Source organism: Xenopus laevis, chromosome 8S, assembly GCF_017654675.1.
Source record: "Xenopus laevis strain J_2021 chromosome 8S, Xenopus_laevis_v10.1, whole genome shotgun sequence".
NCBI lineage: Eukaryota > Metazoa > Chordata > Amphibia > Anura > Pipidae > Xenopus > Xenopus laevis.
The window spans coordinates 103,512,778-103,527,535 of record NC_054386.1 but is presented as its reverse complement, the minus strand read 5'-3'; the positions used below and the strand labels follow the sequence as shown (position 1 = coordinate 103,527,535).

At 45.1% G+C, this 14,758-nt stretch overlaps 1 protein-coding gene across 2 annotated transcripts; it reads right to left on the bottom strand.

The window, feature by feature from the left end:
- Window positions 1–889: 889 nt before the first annotated feature.
- Window positions 890–14,512, bottom strand: LOC108700447 (potassium/sodium hyperpolarization-activated cyclic nucleotide-gated channel 3). Of its 2 annotated transcripts, none has more exons than XM_041574631.1 (8): window positions 13,619–14,512; window positions 8,796–9,225; window positions 8,218–8,379; window positions 5,450–5,668; window positions 4,942–5,088; window positions 3,111–3,351; window positions 2,715–2,879; window positions 890–2,462 (listed from the first exon to the last, which is right to left on the bottom strand). In XM_041574631.1, exons 1-8 carry the CDS (start codon window positions 14,455–14,457, stop codon window positions 1,351–1,353), a joined length of 3,315 nt encoding a protein of 1,104 aa, XP_041430565.1. In that variant the 5' UTR covers window positions 14,458–14,512; the 3' UTR covers window positions 890–1,350. The 2 variants fall into 2 exon arrangements, with proteins under 2 accessions (XP_041430565.1, XP_018089131.1); XM_018233642.2 differs by lacking the exon at window positions 13,619–14,512 and adding an exon at window positions 13,280–13,385.
- Window positions 14,513–14,758: the final 246 nt, after the last annotated feature.

Here is a 14,758-nt window from a genome sequence, read left to right as displayed (position 1 = left end):
AGTGTACTTCATGGTGAGGGCAAAAGTGTTGCCTGGGGATAGGTACACAGGGGGCTTATGGGTAGTCTGTCCTGCACAGGAGCAAATCTGGGAGTGTATAATATATAACAGGGAGTTTACAAGTCAGAGGGGCAGCTTCTCAAAATCTGTTCTTGGAAATGGGGACACAGGAGCCACTAGGGTTGCCACCTATATATTTATAATTTTTCCCTATTAATAACATTGGGATCAACCATCATTATACCAGCCAGGTGGCAACCCTAGGAGCCACAGGAAGACATCACATGATTTGCACTTTGTGCCGCATATAACGGGATTCAGATGGATGGATTGTGTTGGCTGGCTGTTTCATTACTTGATGCCTATTTTGTATCTGTGTAATTATTGCACATCATTGTCTCAAGAAAATCACTAATCATTTATAGTCCATTTATAACAAAAATATCAGAGGAAAGGCTCAGAGGAAGGGTTGATGGAAAGGAGAGCATATGGAGAACATTCACTCCATCTCCTCGGACTTGGTTTTATAAAAAGACTCATATTGGCACAAATTACTTTCAGTAGCTCAGCCTTTGTTCCTTCCTCTTCTGGCTAATGGTTCTTCTAAACACTTCTGCAAGATGACTGCAGCAGCATCATTGTTACCAGTGGAACTAGAGTGGTGGTTCTTCAGCCATTCTTGTCTGGTTCTTCTGCCTACCTCTGTCCTGAGTTCTGACTCTTACAGCCAGTCCATTGTGCTGATACCATGGTGCCTCCACCAACTCTATGATGATACCATCATGGCAACCAGTCCTCGATCTTGCATTCCACACCCTCTCCTGGGATGCCAACTATCTCATTTACTGGACTGAAAGTTTTTTGTTTTTTTTTCTATTATGAAACATTACGGAGTACTTAATGTACCTCTGAATCCTTAGTTCCATGGTTTGATGTTATCCATACCAGACAGGGGCATGCCTCTTTCATCTTTCCTTAGACATTGTCTCCTGTTTTATTCTGTGCCACCACTTGCCACCCAACTAGTGATCCATTGTACCATTGATGGGTTAGAAGGTATTCTAGGCCTTTGCCATCTTTGGTTACTTTTACATTTGAATCTCCACCTCCAGAACCGTCAAAACACAAGAGGCATTAGATTATAATAAGGTACCTGCAGAATTAAACCTAGTGGGTTTGCTTGGTGTGGAGACCTTGATGTCATAACCACCTCTAGTATGAAACCCCTACCCACACCACCTCTGCTTATGTCAGTAGTTAAAATTTCCTGCTTTGGTTTAGGGAATGTTCGGGTTTGTTCCTACATAGGAATACACCTGAATATATTTCCTGCCTGGTTCAGGTCTCATCTTACATATTGGAAGGTAATTTTGGTTTACTCACTTCCACATCTGGGCTAAACACTACAGATCCCTTGCGTAATTGCCCAGCCGGCCTTGGGGCGGATACAGGAGACTGTGGGGTGACTGAACCACTGACTGATCGCCCAGAAAAGACCAGAGACCCTGAAGGCTGCTGTTGTGGGTGAGCTGAGGGCGATGACAATGATGGCCTGACTAACATTGCAGATACAGAGGGGGTGGATTTATTACTGGCAGCCCCTGCTGCAATTTGGAGCATAGAACCATCCTGCTGGTGGGTGACCTTGTTGGGCAGAGAAGGCTGAGAAGCTGACAGGAGTCGGACATCTTGTGAACGTCTTCCAATAGGAAGTCCCTGTATGCTCCTGTATTTGACCAGTTGCTGAGGGGAACTGGCTGCCTGCTGCATCAGCAGAGAAATATGAGAGCCACTGGCTCTAGACAAACTGTAGTGCAGAGTCCTTCCAGAAAGTGAACCTGGGACTACAGAGGAGCTGGTGGGTCCCACCGCCTGCTGCAGGACAGAGGTGGATGCCGATGCTCCACGTGAACGAGATAACTGCACCTGCGATGGGAGAATAGGTGGCTTTGCTACTGATTGGGGTTCCCCTCTCTGTGACTGGCTCAGCCGTACAGGAATTTGAGGACACTGACCATTAATGCTCTGTTTTTGCACCCCAGAAGGGGAAGATGGAGAAACACCAGCTGGGGTTTGCAGGTGAGACTGAGCCCCTGACGGAGAACTGACAGAGGAGGGATGGGATCCTCGTAGGCTGGGCTGAGACCGCCTGGCTTGGCGACTCATGTAGGCTGTTTCTGGGAGCGATGATGGTGGCAAAAAAACATTGGCTTGATGGTTCTGCTGGTGAGTTAGTGCGATGGCCACACTGGTCGTGGCTGCTGCAGTTTGTAATGGAGCGTGAACAAGTTGCTCCCAGATGAGAGTCTTGTTAGGGTCCCGTGTGGCTGTCAAGGACTTAACATCCTGGATATTGTAAGCCATGTCACGATCATGCTTCACAATCTGCTGAATTATCTCATTGTTCACAGATCCTGTGCTGTTCTCTGCCCTCTTACGTAAAAGGATGGAGTTCTTCCTGCCTGCAAGGGAAGAGCAACAAAGAGAGGAGGTTGATGGGGAGGGTGGAGCATATAGGGCAAGAAGGGGTTACAGAGGCCAAGGTAGTAGAGAGACCCATTGGGACACTATAGGTAGGTCAAGGCAGCAGAGATAGGGAGCAGACATGAAGGTACATATGAATACTTAATGGATACTAGAGGAGGCAACAGGGAAAGTGTGGCTGATGGAGAAGGTAAGTGAAAGATTCTCATTTCTGAGAGAGAGAGACCCACCAATCCTGTCCAGGCGATCCATGGCCACTGTCTCAAATGCGCGCCTCATCATGGGATATTCTTCCAGGACTTCATTAAAATTATCCACAGAGAGAGAATACAAGCGGCAATATGTGTCTGCTCTCACGCTCGCAGTCCGGCGCCCACGGGTAAGGAGGCAGATCTCTGGAACATAGAAGACACGTTGGTGGATTTTGAAAGTTTCAGATTAATGGGTGGAGGCAGGTTGGATATCACTGGCGCAGGGTATCGCATTCTATTTGTTTATGCCCATTTGTAACCCATGAAAATGTGCACCAAGGAAATCCAAGTTGCCAGTTTATCTAATCTAAGGGTTCAACTTTAAAGGTTCACTGGACCCACTATGTGTTCATTCACCCTCTCTCGGGTTCTCACCTCCAAAGTAGGAGCCGTCCGAAAGTTTGGTCTCCTTGCTGCCCCTGGTGAGAATACTGACCACTCCGTGCTGTATGAAATACATCTTTTTACCCACAGTGCCCTCACGAATGATGTAATCCCCAGGTTGGAAGACCTCGAAGCGCAGTTTGGTTAACATGGCCGTCACAAAATTTGGGTCTGCGTTGGCGAAGAGAGGCATGTTTGCAACAAGGTTCCGGCAGTTAAAGTTGACAATCTCCTGTGGGAAGAACATATACCCAGACAGTGCTTAGACTCATTTCAGGTACTATAATAGACTCACTGGGTAATATATAGTGAATTACTGTAAAATATAAAGATATCAGAAACCAACGAGGCATACCATGACCATGGAAATACATATACAGGTTATGGAACTTTGAGGTGACAGTATCCTCAATACTTTACAACAGGGTACATTATTTATTATAATATGCATGTTTCAGGTGGTACGATTGGTACCCCAAACCCAGAACAAAACCCAAAGTCCCAGTCGCAGTTCAGTCTTCCACTTTTAACTGCCACCTTTCACTTCGGGAGGAGCCCTCTGCTACTCGGGTGCTGCCAGGTCTTAGGGGCAAATTCACTAAAGGGCGAAGCGCCTAACGCTAGCGTTAATTCGCTAGTGTCGGGCATTTTCGTTAATTCGCCAATTCACTAACGGACGCTGGCGTAAATTCGCTAGTGTTACTTCGCACCCTTACACCTGGCGAATTTGCGCAATGGACGTAACTACGCAAATTCACTGACGCGCAAATTTTTCTGAACGCTACCTTTTACGCCAGACTTCCTTCGCCACCTCAGACCAGGCGAAGTGCAATAGAGTAGATAGGGATTGCTTCAAATAAGTTACTAATTTTTCTAAGTCCCAAAAAACGCTGGCATTTTTTCTTTTTTAGAAAAAGATCGAAAAAATGTTTGGGGCTCCCCTCCTTCCCCCCTACATTTCCTAACTCATGGCACCTTAACTATACAGTGGGCACATGTGTAGGGCAAAATAAACATTTTATTTGCTGTTTTGAAGGTTTCCCAGGCTTGTGTAGTGATGCTACATATACCTCCATTGTAACTTCAATTTGGCGCCGTATGCAAATTAAGCATCGCTAGCGTAACTTCGATTTGCTTGGCGAATTAACGCTAGTGCAACTTCGCAACCTTACGCTTCCCCTGAGCGCAACTTTGGATTTTAGTGAATTTGCATAGCGCTGGCTAAAATACGCCTGGCGAAGTGCGGCGAAGCGGACGCTGGCACAACTACGCATCTTAGTGAATTTGCCCCTTAGTGTAAGAGGACCAGGGGTAGAGTTCTGGGCAGGCAAGGGAACCGCACATGGTACAAGAATGGAGAACAAGAAGCGTAGTCAAGGGACGGGTCAATACCAAACAGGAGCAGCAGTTCAGATACAGCAGACGGAAGAGTAGTTAAAGTACAAGCAAGGTCAAAACACGGCTTAAACAATTTGGAATAGCCCACAGGAACTAGCAAACAGAACCTATATTGGGCACTGATACAGTGCAAGGCAGGGTCTTTATAGGCAGCCTAATGGCTTACACTGATCACATGGACCAGATCAATAACAGCTGAAGAAGCCAGGGCTTAGCTGTCTGCTCACATAGAGCAGTGGTAACTCAGAAACATCAGGTCCCTGGTCCAACTCCAGGCAGGATATTACATCAGGGAGTCATGTGACAGAAATGACATCACTAAGCACTGATTATAACTGATGACATAACTAAGGGAAGTTTCTAAGGATAAAATGTACAGGATATTGGTGTCTCTTGTGTACTCTATAGAACTAATGTAACTCACCTCGTTCAGGGGCTCACTGAGCTCCCCCAGGATGTTTTCCTCATCAAACATCTTCCCCTGGTAGCGATGCTCATAATACTCATGGATCCTCTGGCGTGTGTCTGGGGGGAGCTTATGGAAGGACATGTACTGCTCCACTTGTTTGTACTGTGGGAAAGAGCAAATGGAACAATTACTTCTCTCCATATGTTCCAGAAGCTGCCCTTGCCATAAAAAGACCGACCCATCTCCAGACCTGCTGTTAAACCATCTCTCAACCACATCTGGCACTGACCCCCATCTCTGCAAAACCTCAGAGTGACACCATTGTCCTTCAGACCTATCACTAATGAACTTCACAGTGACCCGTCTTTTCTTCCTGGACCCCTGTCTTCCCAAAACCTTGAATTGGCCCTCCTTTACTGTCGATCTAGCATTGTCTTCTCCCTCTTTCCACCAAAGCTCATATTGACCCGTGCAAAACCAGAGATTGTCTCCTTCCTTCCCAAGACACCCCCCCAGTGCTCACCTTCTCTTGGTACTGCCGTCGAGAGGAATCCAGAGATTGTATGAGAGCTGTGGCATGGCCAATAAACATGGCGTAGCATGTGGCCCCAACAATCATACTGAGCATGGTGAGCCAAACGTCGGTCATTCCTTCGGGTGCTTGTTGGCCATACCCGATGCAGAGCATGTGACTCATGGCCTTAAACAGAGCATGAGAATATTGCTTTCCCCAGGACTCATTCTGGTGAGGGAGAGACCAGATTAGTGAGAGAAGTGCATTGTGGATCTGTGCACCCCTGCGGTATCTGTTACTCCACTTTCTTTGGCTTCTAACTAGAGGGTTCAAACCTCAACCATATCTCCCACCCAGGCCCTTCTAGTGTTGTGACAAAATACCCTGAAAACAAGTGCCATAATGTCTTACAATGTGCAGGCTCCCAGTGCACTATAGGATTATAGCCTCTCTTTGCATAATGTGTGCATCTCAGCACCTCAGTGCATTGTGGGAAGGCAATTGGATCCTTTTGGAGTTGATATAAATATGGAACAGACCCAACCCTGTCACAGGCAAATACTTATTTCTATATGGAAGATCTAGTGGAACTGAATGGAAGAGCATGATGTTTCTAAGCACATTCCTGGTTCTGTTGCAGCACTGGCCGTTGGGCGTTGGACAGGCTTTTATGCATAGGACACGTGGTCGCCATTAGTGCACATACATTCCCGCAGGCAGATCTAGAGCAGCCAACCTACACCTACAACAGGGGCTCATTACTCACCTATGCGCCAAATTGCACAGGAACAATCCGCAGTTCCCTTTGAACAGTCTACTACACTTTACAAAATAAAAGCAACAATCTCATTGGTTGCTGTAACTAACGGCATTGCTGTAATTTAGCAATTATATTTGTAAATCAACTAATGCACGTAACATACAGTAAGTAGTAACGTTACATATGATATTGTGTGTTCCTGTAGATGTTGCATGAGTATTGTTCTCTGAACGTTTTCCATACTTTATCCTACACATGTTGCATACAGTTAGAATAGTCTGCACATTTCATATGATCCTGTACATGTATCATCACTTATTATAATGTATGATATGCTAAGGGTGTTCCTGCACATGTCGAATCACTTAAGAGTCCTCCTGCACATGATACATACAGTGGATCTGACCAGCCCCTATTTTACATAGGATTCCTGCACACATAAGGCTAAGTGTCTCTGCACATGGCGCATAAGATTAAGTGTTCCTGCACATGCGCATAGGGCTAAGTGTCAGCACATGGCGCATCAGGCTAAGTGTTCCTTCACATGACGCATAAGACTAAGGTTTTCTTCATGTGGTGCATAAGATTGTGTTCCCACCAATGCTGCATGCAGTTCCTGCACATGGTGCATACCATTAGAGCATTCCTGTACATGCTGCATACAGAAGGAACGTTCCTACACATGTTGCATGCAGAAGAGATTCTGGCCCACGCATGCTTTTGGCTGCTTCCTTCAACAAGGCATGCAGCAAGTTTGCCCCTACTATTGGCATGCTAGCCTTCATGGACTCGTCAACCAGGAATCCCTACGGAGAACTTGGCTACAGTACTTGGCTGGACATGTGGCTGCCCCATCCATTCTCCATGTGCAACTGCGGCCGGCTACAAACACGCATGCTGAGTGCAAGAACAAGTCACCATACCTACAGCTGACATGAAATGGGACAAACCTTTGCACCGCTGAGCTCTGAAAAATTCATGTAGTCAATTATCTGGTGAGTCTGTAAGTACCAGAACTATCACATTCTAAGCCTTTCTTATTCTTACAGATAGGAGGAGTTCTGGATATGTGGGTTATACAGTGGAACTATATGGAGAAGCAAGAGGAGTTATAGGTAGTTTGGTTATACAAAGCAATAGGTGGAGGAGATATGTTCTTGTATTAGAGTTAATAGACTTCCCCTGCAATCATCAGAGTGTGTGCAAGGAGGGGGAATGAGCTCTGTATAATGAGCCCCTTAAATGGCCAGGGAATTAGCAGAGTCAGTGTAAGAAGAGATAATAAGCCCCTCCCATGGCCTGGGAATCAGCAGAGTCAGTGTAAGAAGAGATAATAAGCCCCTCCCATGGCCTGGGAATCAGCAGAGTCAGTGTAAGAAGAGATAATAAGCCCCTCCCATGGCCTGGGAATCAGCAGAGTCAGTGTAAGGAGAGATAAAAAGCCCCTCCCATAGCCTGGGAATCAGCAGAGTCAGTGTAAGAAGAGATAATAAGCCCCTCCCATGGCCTGGGAATCAGCAGAGTCAGTGTAAGGAGAGATAAAAAGCCCCTCCCATGGCCTGATCTAGAGAATGTTATAAAGGGTATAAAGACAGAAAGTAAGGATATATATATGAGAAAGAAAGATATAAAGTAAGGATATATATACATATACATATATATATATATATATATATATATATATATATATATATATATATATATATATATATATATATATATATATATATATATATATATGAGAGAGACTGCTATGAAGTAAGGATATATATATATATATATATATATATATATATATATATATATATGAGAGAGAGACAGATAAAGTAAGGATATATACAGTATATAGAGAGAGATACAGTAGAATAAAAAACAACCCCACCCCCAACACAGGTTTTCTTTAAGTAGAAACCATAGACTAACATGGTCCCTTTATAAATGGCCCTTTGTACAGGGAAATAACGGAATATCTGATGGTATCTAAGGGGCACACAAAGGGTGAACTGTGGGAACTTACCGCCATTTGGTTGATGGAGACCCAACAATCCTCTGGGAAGTCTTGCAGCATTGGCACCAGGAATTGCAAACAGCCGTCCCAGTGGCACAGCAATAACATCATTCCGATAAGGTTAAATATTCGCACCACCGCGCTGGCAAGGTCATACGTCATGTGGAAGATCTGACCAATCAGATGGGAAGAAAACCTCATGGAATTACAGCCTGTCTTAATGCTAAAGATGCACCATAACCCAATGCCCCACCTTGTATGAAACGACAATAAAGGGGAAATGACCCTGCCCAGGAGCCTGGCCATTCTTTTCTCTCTATTAGTATGTGATATACTAAACGTTTTTTTCTGCCAAGAGCAACTGAAATGTTCCCTTAATGAACCCTCAGTGGCCAGATAGTATTGGAAAATGGCAGAAGTTATTACATGGTAGAGCCAAGAAAACATTCTAAATGCATTTTCTTTAGGGGATCATGGTCCCCTAGTTCTACTCAAAAGACCTACCCAACCTCTATCTGTAAATACATGGCAGCTCAGTGTAATGCCCCTGGAACTACTAATGTACTATTCTGAGATACAGGACTCACCTCCTCCCATTGGTGGATATAGCGAATCAACCGGGAAAGGCGCAAGAGTCTTAAGAGGCTAAGAATCTTGGTGAACCTCACAATCCGTAGGGCCCGAGCCGTCTTGTATACCTCTGAGTCTACACGTGTCTCCAAATCCACTATAAGAAAGATATAATCCACAGGGATAGAGGACACAAAATCCACCAGAAACCAGCTCTTGAGATACTTCATCTTGATGGTGTGAGGGTCCAGAATAATCTCAGTGTTGTCCTCCACCACTATCCCAGTACGGAAATTCAGCACCAGGTCAGCCAGGAAAAAAGTGTCAGAGAGGACATTGAACACAATCCATGGAGGGGTGTTCTCATCCTTGAAAAAGGTGATTCCAACAGGAAGGATAATCAAGTTGGCGCCCATGAGGAGAAGCATAATCAGGTCCCAGTAGAACCTTCAGGGAGACAAGGAATGAAGGAAACAAGTTCTGAAAAGGATCTTATGCCTGAAAATATCAATAAAGAAAGAGAGATAGGTGGAGAGAGAGAATGGAAGGGATGGAGAGAATAAAAAGTAGATGGGTCCAGAGGATGAGGGGGGCAACTGGAAACTGAAGGTAAAGGCTAGAGAAACTGAAGTAGATAAAGAGGACAGAGAGCAGGATGAAGACATTGACTATATAAACATGACCAAGGCCAACAAGACATTTGGTTGTACAACAACAATAGGGATGTGGAGTGATTCTCTTTCCTTCTGCAGTTGTTGGCTGACTGCACATTTGGTTCTGAATGGTAGAAGCTCTTGTGCCATGAACATGAAGTGTGAAGCAACTACAACTGTATCAAATATATTAAAAGCAATGCAGTCTGTGACGGGGGGAATATACTGCTGATGTGAGGGGTTGAAAGTAAGATACCAGTGGCGTAACTAGATAATACTGAGCCCCACAGCAAATGACATTTTCGGCCCCAAAACATGTTATCTTGACCTACACCCTTGATATTGTCCTAATCCTTTCATACTGCCCTGCTATCTGTCTTGTACCATTGTCTCAATCTTATCCTACTCCCTTTATATTGTCATACTTTTCGTACAGTGTCCTTCTCCCTTCATATTGTGCTTTTGACCATATTTCCCTACTCCTTTCATATTGTTGTACTATCTCCATCTTGTCCTATTGTCTCCATCTTGTCCTACACCCTTTATATTGCCCTACTTTATACATATTGTCCTTCTCCCCTCATAATGTCTCCATCTTGTCCTACTATCACCATCTAGCACTACTCCTTTCATATTGTCCTACTCTTTTCACAATGTCCTACTTTATCTGTCTTGTCCTGTCTTCATCTTGTCCTACACTCTTTCTGCTTTATACATGCTGTCCTCCCTTCATCTTGTCCTGCTATCTCCATCTTGTTCAAATATTTCCATCTTAACCTGTTGTCTTCTCCTTGCCCTACACCCTTCATAATGTCTTACTTCATTCATATTGTCCTTCTTTTTATACTGTCTCTCTCTTGTCCTTGCCCTACAAACCCTCTTTTCCTACACTCCGCCTACCTATGAGTTGTGCTTTGGGGGTGCTGTGTGCATTCTCTCCCTATCTATGCCCTGTTTGTATAGGTGATAGAGTCACTATGTTCTAGTGTCTAATAGGAAATTAAAGTGGAATTCCAGCCCTTCCCTGTCCCAAGGCCAAGCAGTGAACATTGCGAATGTGGAGCTGTGAGCATCAGCACAAATCCTATTATCATGCAATCTTGCTGCTCACTGCTTACTCCCAATGGGATCGAGTATCTCCCACTCCCCGGAATCTCCCTTCTCATACATGTAATTGGTATCACCCCCTGGGCATTTTATTGCTCAAGTTCCATTATCTCTAGGGACAAGAGTCTTAGATTCCAGGTGGAACAAGACTAATAACCATAATGAAGAGTTGCCTGGAGAATGAGCCAGAGCCTCCTCTCTGCACCATTGCTGCTCTGTCTTCTGGGGCAATTCTGCTGTCATAAAAGCACATCACCTGTATCAATGCCCCTAAAGGTGGCCATAGACGTAACAATTACGATCTTTCTTGGAAAAGATGTTTCCAAGAAAGATCGTTTGTTTCAATACACACGTGTAGAGCTGAATGGTCAGATATACAGGTAGATATACTGGAAGAAACAATAGAATTCTACCTGTATCTGATGATTCAGCACCAATGGGCGATGTTTGGGTCCCTTCAAAGGCACCAGATCAAAATTTTCCGTCCAGCCTGATCGACGAGCCGACCGATATCCAAGTCTTCTGCCGATATCGGTCAGCTCTTTTTCCACCATACACGCACCGAATATCAGACGAAAATTTGTTTTGTATGATATTATCTGTGCGTCTATGGCCACCTTTACTCTATATGAGTGGGTGTGGTAAGAAACTTTCCCATATGGCAGCCATCTTACCATTGGAGGTTATTATGCCATTTTGGCCCCAGGGAATGTAGTTAGTTGGTCTGTAATGGGGTTTAATACTTTCAACTCCAGCTGTGGTTGCACAACAGCATTAAGTTCCCCTTTAATAATTCAGATACAGTTAACAAGCCTAAGGCTACCAAGTGTCCCAGTTCCCAGGAAAGTGACATTTTTGGAGCAGAAAATAAGACATTGGAATGGGTGAGTGGGAATGTGTGTTGCAATGCAAGAAGTCTGAATAAAGTCAATGAAAAATGGGGGGTTCTGCTTCCTGTTTAAGAATTGTGGGAGCCCGCACTATCCCCATGACTTTTGCACCCACATAATCCCCATCAATTTAAATTGCACTACACCCACTGTACAGTAGTGATGTGTGGGTCAACAAAAATCCGACCTTGATATGTCCTCTCCCAACCTGCACCCGCCTCAAACCTGGCCAGTGACTCCATTTATAGACCCGTGCCTGACCCATCTATATCTGACATCACAAAAGAGGGGAGGCATGTGCCTAGAAACGGCTATATAATGGCTACCAGAGCCAAAAACCGGTAGAGTAAGGTGATGGATGAGGAGACCTGAAGAAGAGCTCAACCCAAACTAGCCAGCGACCCTTAAAATGTGTGCGGAAGTCAGCCCCCAACCTGCCTGTGGGTTTCAGGACGGCTCACACATCGCTACTGTACAGATATGGTACAGCATTCAGCCCCTGCCCCCACTTTGTGTCTGCCCAACATCGTATGCCCCAGCCATAAAGCAAGATGCTGTAAAGGGCAAGGTTCAATGCATTTTAGCAAAGCTTTGCAGTCTGGTAGTTTGGAGCAAAGGACTTATTTACCCATTTATATTCTTTCCCAAATGATTTTTGGGGTTATCTTACTGTTCGTGGCATTGATTTATACTTTCATACTTCTGCACTTCTGGCTTTATCCTAAAACTATATATTTATATTTATATGTTTATTAATGACCTGGAGGTGGGCATTGAAAGTACTGTTTCTATTTGTGCAGATGAGACTAAATTGTGCAGAACTATAGGTTCCATGCAGGATGCTGCCACTTTGCACAGTGATTTGTCTAAACTGGAAAACTGGGCAGCAAACTGGAAAATGAGGTTCAATGTTGATAAATGCAGGTTATGCACTTTGGCAAAAATAATATAAATGCAAGTTATACACTAAATGGCAGTGTGTTGGGAGTTTCCTTAAATGAGAAGGATCTAGGGGTCTTTGTAGATAACACGTTGTCTAATTCTGGGCAGTGTCATTCTGTGGCTACTAAAGCAAATAAAGTTCTGTCTTGCATAAAAAAGGGCATTAACTCAAGGGATGAAAACATAATTATGCCTCTTTATAGGTCCCTGGTGAGGCCTCATCTGGAGTATGGGGGCAGTTTTGGACTCCAGTCCTTAAGAGGGATATAAATGAGCTGGAGAGAGTGCAGAGACGTGCAACTAAATTGGTTAGAGGGAGGGAAGAGTTAAATTATGAGGGGAGACTGTCAAGGTTGGGGTTGTTTTCTCTGGAAAAAAGGCGCTTGCGAGGGGACATGATTAGACTTTACAAGTACATTAGAGGACATTATAGACAAATGGCAGGGGACCTTTTTACCCATAAAGTGGATCACCGTACCAGAGGCCTCCCCTTCAGACTAGAAGAAAAGAACTTTCATTTGAAGCAACGTAGAGGGTTCTTCACAGTCAGGACAGTGAGGTTGTGGAATGCACTGCCGGGTGATGTTGTGATGGCTGATTCAGTTAATGCCTTTAAGAATGGCTTGGATGATTTTTTGGACAGACATAATATTAAAGGCTATTGTGATACTAAACTCTATAGTTAATATAGGTATGGGTATATAGAATTTTAATTAAAAGTAGGGAGGGGTGTGTGTAGGGATGCTGGGTTTTCATTTGGAGGGGTTGAACTTGATGGACTTTGTCTTTTTTCAACCCAATTTAACTATGTAACTATGTAACTATGTAACTATGTAACTATGTAACTATGTAACTATGTAACTATGTAACATGCCAAGGTGCAAAGGTAGAGGGGCGCCAGGCACGTACCTCTTCTGGCACCTTCCCTAGATGCATCGCTGCATGGGTGCTCTTCTGCACATGCATGAACAAGGAAGGGGAAAGTAGTTGGCCAGGTTGCCTAGGGCCTGGCACTGGTAGAAATTGCTAGAAAATAACATATCTGTATAAAGCCAGTTGCAGCTCATTAGGGATCTACAGTTAACATGTCCGTTACAATCACATGACCATCACAGTTGGTCACCTGACGGTGGTTACAGGGCCCCATTCCCACCACCTGATCATTCCAGTTACACTGCAGGTTCATGTATCCCCTCCCCCAAGCCTAGGGTACATTTGCCTCCCATTTTCTTGCCCCTGAGTACTGACCTGAAGTCGCTGTAAGGGTGAATAATCCAAGATCCAACTGATTTAACTCTTTGCTGTTCAATCTCTACGGCCTTATGGCTTCCAAACATCCGCAAGGAGAACTTGTTGACTGCTGGCTGCAGGAGGGCCCCAAACTGGCGCTGCATGAAATTTCCTGACTCCTCATTGACAGTCTGTTCTGCACCCTCTAATTTAGGAATAAGGGAACTCCGCTCCTGTGCAGGAGATTGGCTGGGGCCTTGGGCAGGAGATTGACTGGATACTTGTACAGGAGACTGGCAGGAACTTTGAGCAGTAGACTGAGCAGGTACTTGGACAGGACACTTATTGGCTACTTGAGCAGGAGAATGACTTGGTTCCTGGGAAGAAGAGTGGATGGATCCTTGGGTAGGAAAATGGCAGGAACCTTGAGAAGGAGATTGACTGAGGCCTTTAGTAAGAGACTGGCTGCACACTAAAGCAGAAGACTGGTGGGGTAATAGAGCAGGAGAATGGGTGGGCATTAGAGCAGGAGACTGATTGGGCACTTGAGCAGGAGACTGACTGGGCACTAGAGCAGGAGACTGGCTGGGCATTACAGCAGGAGACTGACTGGGCATTAGAGCCGGAGACTGACTGGGCATTAGAGCAGGAGACTGACTGGGCACTACAGCAGGAGACTGGTTGGGCACTAGAGTAGGAGACTGACTGGGCATTAGAGCAGGAGACTGATTTGGCACTACAGCAGGAGACTGGCTGGACAATTGAGCAGGAGACTGACTTGGAAGAAGAGCAGGAGACTGGTTGGGCACTACAGCAGGAGACTGGTTGGGCACTAGAGCAGGAGACTGGCTGGGCATTAGAGAAGGAGACTGGTTGGGCACTACAGCAGGAGACTGACTGGACAATTGAGCAGGAGACTGGCTGGGCAATAGAGCAGGAGACTGGTTGGGCAATACAGCAGGATACTGTCTGGGCATTAGAGCAGGAGACTGATTGGGTACTAGAGCAGGAGGCTGGCTGGGCATTAGAATAGGAGACTGGCTGGGCAATTGAGCAGGAGACTGACTGGGCACTACAGGAGGAAACTTGCTGGGCACTAAAGTGGGAGACTGGCTGGGAACTAGAGCAGGAGACTGGCTGGGTACTAGAGCAGGAGAC

Coding starts and splice junctions, on each gene's coding strand:
- LOC108700447 (XM_041574631.1), bottom strand. CDS start 14,457: ATGCCCAGCCAGTCTCCTGCTCTAGTGCCCAACCAGTCTCCTGCTGTA. Junction 9,226..13,618: donor CACCCTTACAGCGACTTCAG/GTCAGTACTCAG, acceptor GTCTCCCTGAAG/GTTCTACTGGGACCTGATTA. Junction 2,880..3,110: donor GGACGGCTCCTACTTTGGAG/GTGAGAACCCGA, acceptor TCTATGTTCCAG/AGATCTGCCTCCTTACCCGT.